General features: G+C 36.2%; 1 protein-coding gene across 1 annotated transcript; it reads right to left on the minus strand.

Annotated features, from left to right (window-relative positions):
- Window positions 1–1,630: 1,630 nt before the first annotated feature.
- LOC104442410 lies at window positions 1,631–6,906 on the minus strand. The gene is made up of 5 exons (XM_039308958.1): window positions 5,901–6,906; window positions 5,597–5,821; window positions 4,794–4,885; window positions 2,252–2,441; window positions 1,631–1,889 (listed from the first exon to the last, which is right to left on the minus strand). The coding sequence occupies exons 1-4, from the start codon at window positions 6,016–6,018 to the stop codon at window positions 2,388–2,390; spliced, it is 489 nt and encodes a 162-aa protein (XP_039164892.1). The 5' UTR covers window positions 6,019–6,906; the 3' UTR covers window positions 1,631–1,889; window positions 2,252–2,387.
- Window positions 6,907–7,224: the final 318 nt, after the last annotated feature.

The following is a 7,224-nucleotide window of genomic DNA, read 5'->3' on the forward strand; positions in this document are numbered from 1 at the left end:
TTATATTATTGAATAGAACTAATACGTGAAATGTTAATTCATTTAGATTAAACTGCATTTTAAATAACACTTTAATATAAGTGCATGCGGTTCCTCTTAAATAATGAGGGTAGCTATTTTAATGAAAATGTAAAATAAACCGACAAAGGGTTGGTCTAGTGGTAGCATGCTAATCCCGCATGGACTTCACCTGCCAATGGGCAAGGGTTCAAATCCTAGCAAAAAGCCCTTGTTGGAAGGAAGAAATCCTTGATGCTCTAATCCCCAAAGTGGTTGCGCACTTTAGCCACCATTTTATTTACCAATATATATATATATATATATATATATATATATATATATATAATAGGTTTTACTTACCATCCAAAATATACCTAGGCATATTATTCTCATCCAACAATTTATTTTATATAGATCTATTCCCATTAAATAATGAGGGTAACTATATTTGAAAATGTGTTAAATAGATTTTACTAGTCACTCAAAATATATCTGAGCATATTAATATTGTTATTCAAGTTGATTGGTACAAGAAGTGAAGCAATTTGTCTGCTCAATAGAAAGAAGCTTTAATCCAATATCTACTTGTAACCATGCAAGCTAAAAGAATTATCAATGCTATTTAAATACCACCAATCCAAACTAAATTGTCGATACTTGAAATTGTGAAGTGTAAAAAAAAGAAAAAGAAAGAGTGCTTATGCATTTCACAAGCACTCCTGTTTATACTTTTGATTTGCAATACTTTATAACTGCTAAATTATCACATTAATTCAAGAGCTTAATTGCATTATTCTTTGAAGCTAATCAACTCTAGCTCGTAAGTTGAGAGTACTTTGCCTAAAATGCGTCCAATATAAGAGGCATCAAACATGAATGTAATATATCAGCCTATGCATTTTTACCACTCTAATAGAAGAGGATTAGGTGTATTCACCATGTCAACTGTTGCGATACTAACATATTCAGCCTATTAATGATGCAATAAAGTTGACCTCTGATAACAACAAACACAATTTTATCAAATTCAACACAGTATTGTTATTAAAAGGCAATGTCATGATTTTGCGTTTTTATCATATTATTAATTCATTATATGCATGCTATTTAGTTCCATAGATATTGCTTTAAGTTTATATTTACAATCTTCATTTTTTCACTTGTTTTTCCGACATCATATTGTGCAGAAGTTTGACAAACATCATGGCCATTCAAGTAAATTTTCTGTTGAAGTCTAGACTAGGGCTTTTGCAATGTCCTTGGCCTGGATTATACTTGCTGGGTAGGGGAAGATCTTCATAGGCTCTCTCAATCTTCCGAGAATAGAGCAGAAACCCAATAGTCTGGAGAGGAGCAATAAGTATGCAAGGCAGGCCAACCTCAGGCCAAACAACAAAAAGTGTACGACAAGTGTTCAGTATCGAAGTTGGAAGTGTCATCTCTGAAGTGACCAACATAAGTGAAATCTAGCCTAGGAAATAGCATAAACATCTAGAACTTTTACAAGCATAACCTTGCATAGGAATAGTTGTTTACTTAACCAGCCCATTACTTCCCAGGCAATACCAATTTGCTGTTAGTCTACCATCAAATCCCTTTATTAAGAAAAAACCGCTGTATGAGAAGCAAGAAAAAGGAAATGACTCATTTATTGAATATGATAGACCATATAGCTAAATATTTGATTTGAACAGATAGGACACTGACAATATTTTCGATTGGAAAGACACCAAATATACTGAAGCGCAAAACCCCATCTTTATCTCCACTACAAAGGCTATGCAAACATTGCTTTGAAGAATTTGAGAGCTCTACAAATGAATCTTGAACCTTGTAAGTTAAACCAGCATCTTCGGGTACTAGTCTAGGCATTTGAGGAACTCTTGGAGCTAGAGGGAAGAATTGAGTAGTGTGATCTTGATCTTCAAATGCCAAAGAGTTACTAGAAGCATTCTATAAAACAAATGAATAATTACTTTCCAGTTGGAAAATAAAAAGATGAAAAAAATATGAGATCAAAGCTAAAGAGTCAAATAAATCAACAAGTTACAGATGACGCCATACACACACTTCCAAAAATTCTTCCATAAACCCATACCAAAGCTGTTGGACTGTGAAATAAGATTCTAAGTTTGAAAAAGAAGTATTTAAGAACAACACACTAAAGTAACTACTTACTGCAAATGAAGCATTATGAAAGGTGTGAACTATAAGATATTTGCTATTGGTAATAAAGATCACGAAATTGTACCAACTTTTAACTTAAAAGATGCCATACTCCATTCACTTGGGCATCCTCCTCCCGGTTGAGACATACCCCAACTGCCATACTTCAAGCTTCTCAACAGTTTTCCATTCCGCTTCATATTTATACCCTGTTAGAATGATTATACCACAGTGTGCATAACTGCTGCAAGCACTAGCATGTCAAAAGCAGCACCCTGCACATTTATAGTTCCATAAAGACAGCTACTTTGGTAAGTAACAGTCATTATATATAAACAACTTCTCTTCTCAGCAATTCTTGTGGATCCATAGGTGCAATATTGGATTTGAATCAAATTTTGGATCCATCTCTATTGATTGACTGCAATCCATGAAGTGGATGATTAGTATTAAACTGATAGAAATCTCAAAGAAAGCAATGTACTCAGCCATTCTACTCATGACCAAACTGCTATGGCTTGATAAAAACATAACCAGTTATTTACAAACTTTTCCACCCACAAGCATAATTGAGGCACACACAAATCCCATCATTTAAGGGTCACCTAAATTATTACCTTCCTAATTTGACTGAACTGAACAAATTTACTAACAATTGAAAGAAGCTATTAATTTTCATGAAAATGAGCATCTCATGGATGAATGCTTCAGTACGACACCATCCACCTAGACCATAGATTCTAACCACAAGCTGGACCCCAGTACACACTATCCTGTAATTTGTCGTTGACAATTGAAATAGTTTCAACCATTCATGACAACATTAGCAGTGAAGTAAAAATCTTGTCCTACACGAGAATGCAATTGAGCACAGCAATAAGATTCAACTCCTAAAGTATATAAATCTATTAAATGAGCATACTAATTCTGTAAGATATGTGATTAAAATAACTCACTGCTGATTTCACTGATTAGATATGAGTCAATCAATTTCCTTGATTCATAACTTAACTCATGCATCAAACAATGTAACGTCAAAAACATTTCATGGCTTTGATGTAGGACTGAGTCCCACAATAAAGAATAAATATTTAAGCATCACATGCAAAATTGCCCAAGCAACACACCTAGGGTTTCTTAAGCATCACGCCAAAGATGAATTGCATCACACAATCTGCAAAGCAAACACTCGCCAAGTTCAATAACAAGAAACATTATTGGAGTATGCATAAGATCCTACTACGCAAGCTTAAAAAAAGAAAGAAAAGGAAACTTCGTAAAATCCTAATAATATTCAAATCCTAGTTGATAATTTTAGTGATTAAACTTCAAGAAGAATCCTGATCCTTGTTTGAGTTTCAAAATCAATCTTCACCAAAAAATTGGTAGCCATCCTGCATGATTTTGTTGGCTGCATCAGGCTTAGTGGATGTTTTGATTGTCTCATACTCAATTCTATGAATGGGAATCCAATTACAATACTATGTATAAGATCTTTGCGTCCTTGCAGTCAATGGGTACTCATTGGGCAAAAGAAATATAATTTGTAGCGATATCTCATGTCTGGAGATAATAAAATTAGTTGAATTTTAAGTATCTTTGTGTTTAGTTATTATCTAACAATTAATTTACATATGTCATGGAATACCAATCTCAAACATTATATCAGATTTTATGATTCCATTGGATGAAAATCACGATCCACAATCTAAAGATTTAATTTTTTTATTCATGACTCACATTTCCATGTGACCACTTAGGTGAGGCTACCTACTTAACAGTTAATTAATAAACGAATATTGTTCCATGTTCAAAGTTCAAACCGCAAAAGACAGATTGACTCATGTAATCTATATAACTAAACAATAGAGCCAACTTGATCAACAACCTGACCTATCATTATCTGTTTATATTTAGTTCAGTAAGTTCTCTAATAAAAAATCATACACGAATTTGGTTTCCTTCGTCGTTACATATTACGATTTGATCACACCATATAAATAAAACATTTCATGTAAACCTAGGATTTTGTAAGCTTATGGCTAGTCCCTTTTCAAACTTATTCGACGTTGATGAAGATACACATATGGTACGTATGTCACATTGGTCATGTTAGGATGGGAATGACCCATTCAATTCAATTCAATCAAATTAGTTAAACGGGTTATACACCTCTTGCCTATTTAACAAATGGGTCATGTTCAAATAGAATTTTCTAATAAATTTTTTTGTTAATCTTATCCTGCTCAAATTGACCTATCTGCCAATCCATTATTAACTTGACATTGAGGGACATGGCCTATAAAAATGGAGTGCCGTCTCTATTAGCAGCTGAATGTTCAGTTAGCAAGTTTGTCGTTTGCATTGCATCATGCAGATTTTGAGAAATTCAGAATTTTTTTTTTGGTACCCAGGGAACCTCCGCACGCCGCTTCGCGGTGGAGAGTAAACCCTGGAGCGCCGGGGGCCCCCACCGCTGAAGAATATTTCCCAAGAGAGACTAGAGAAAAACACGTTCTGATGATAAATGAATGTTTCAGGAGGAATAACTAGTTGAGAAGTAATGAGGGTAACGTTCAAGTAACAACATAGAAAACTTAGTTCAAGTAACAACATAGAAAACTTACTTCAACATCATGCAGTAAAATTGTACCGTCTTCAAGTCCCAAGAGAACAACCTTACCATCAGGACACCGGCATAATGATGTTATACATTTACCTGGAGCAGATTAGAATGATTAAGAGAAGCTAGTATTGACGACACACATTGAAATGTGCAAAGAAAGTGAATTCATTGTAAACGAGAGAGAGAGAGAGAGAGAGAGAGAGAGAGAGAGAGAGAGAGAGAGAGAGAGAGAGAGAGAGAGAATATTTTATCCCAATAAAATTAATAGAAGAAGAGGAAAGATAGAGGACAGACATTAACCAACAAAATGTTAATCAAAATTTATGAAGTGACGGAAAATGTAATAAATGTACAAAATAACTGAGAGGGATATTAGTCACTCGATATGGGATTTCTTTGAGCTAGTAGGTCATCTAAAGCAAGGGAGTCTATATCTTGTTGGCAGCCTCCAATCCAATATCATCATAAAACAAACCTTTTTGTTCAATTATGGAACCTCAAGGCGAAGTGGTTGCACGAAAAATTACTTTAGGCGAGGATTACAAGTGTAATAGTATTTACAACTTAGGATCTTAAGAGAAACCATTCAAGGATTGGCTCTAGTACTATAGTGCACTCAAAACATTCTCCATATCCAGAAGACAGTATGATGAGCGAAGCATTGAGATGTTTCCAGAGAAAAAATCTCCCCTCCAAATTTTTCCGGTGAGAATAGACATCAAGAACTACCAAGGCTAGGAATCTAACTAAGTTCTTACGACTTTGAATTACGAAAAGATTAAGTCATATAGGAACCCAACATACTTGGATGTAGCTCCCCTGACCCTCCTAGTCCTTTTGCTTTCTCCAATTTCTTCGAAAGAACGCCGAGCAAGAGCCGAACCTGAGAAGCCAGGCGGTTTGTCGAACTGAAGCTGAAACGGAAGCACACGCCGCGACCCTGCCTCGTCTCCATAGCTAGAAAGCTCTGCTGGAGAAGTTGAAGAGCGAGACGAAGAAGGGAAGAGCGGGAGCAAGGTCCATTGAAGCCTGAAAATTCGCGGAGTAAGTTGCAGAAGGGGAACAGGCAAGAGTCAAAATAAGGAAGGAAGAGAGATGGGAATTGGGCCGTAAAGGGCCGCCACGGGATCAACTAGGCCGGGCCGGACTTTGTAGCCCTGCCAAACAACGCCCGAAAGTGGTGGATTAGTTATTGATACGTAATTTGGAAAAAGCAATGTGATCATCCTTATTTACTTTTGGATAAAAAAAATGCTAATGAATTATTCAAATCGCATCTCACAATCAATAACAAAAATTCACGCATGCTTAAATGGAGACGATGCGCCAAGCTTGAATCCGACCAAGCCATTTGCCGTCACCACCCAAGCTCTTAACGCTCGACCGAATACAAATACTCGACCAAGCCCCAATTGGTGAGTTTTATGCTAAACTCCTGTTATAAGGTGCACACATGCGTCAATGATACAGTAGGAAGAAAAAATGAGATCTAATGTCTTCTTTTTCTCTTTTAACTAGAACTAGACAATTCACCCTGTTAAAAGGTACAGCTTTGCTATATTAGGAAAATCCCATTTCTCTACTCGTGTACCTCTGCCGCAAGTGATAAAACCTAAGCACATTCAACAATTGAAAGGCAAAAGAATAAGACAGTTTACTCTTCCTTCCAAATACAGTTTAAAAAACCCGGCAAGTATCTGCTTTGCGAACACTTTTGGTTCCCACCTATGTGACAAATTGAGTGACTAAAGCTTTTGAGTGTTGAAATAGTAGAACTTATATACTAATTCTAGTCAACAATTGCTTTTTCGGTCTTTTAGAAAACAGGACACAACAACTTTCCATTAATAATTTACTATCATCTTTGGAATGATGGTTATGCACTACTGAGCGCAGGAAAAAGAATGACCCCAAACCAGCTGCTCTTTCTTTGGTCCTTTGGTAGTTATTCTAAAGGCACGATGTGTATTTGCACCAGTGGTCATCAGAGTAGCAAACGATGCAAACCAGATTCCTTGTGCTAAAGTTTGGAATGAATTTCCTTAACTTGAGTACGAGGGAACATGAATTATCCATAAGTATGAACCAAATGGGTTAAATTTGAAATACAAAAAACAATCTACTCACCCAAAGGCACCAACTACCGATCAAAAGCTTGGTCGCGTTCTGTAGCTTCTGAAGCAATCCCTTAACCAGGTTGCGATACCCTCTGTAGACTCGAACCAAATTTTGAACAAAACAATCAGTTGGCCTTCCAAAATCCTCGCCTCTCATAAAAAAGTTCGACTCTGCTTGCTTCAATCAAGGATTGAGACTTCCGTTGCCAGCTGCCTCATCATACCAGAAAACCCTCTCAAACAGCAACAGAGGACTCGAAATCTCCAAGGGGAAACCCTCATCAAATGCATACCGAAAGCAGCCATTGACCGCAA

This window comes from Eucalyptus grandis, chromosome 3 (genome assembly GCF_016545825.1).
Source record: "Eucalyptus grandis isolate ANBG69807.140 chromosome 3, ASM1654582v1, whole genome shotgun sequence".
NCBI lineage: Eukaryota > Viridiplantae > Streptophyta > Magnoliopsida > Myrtales > Myrtaceae > Eucalyptus > Eucalyptus grandis.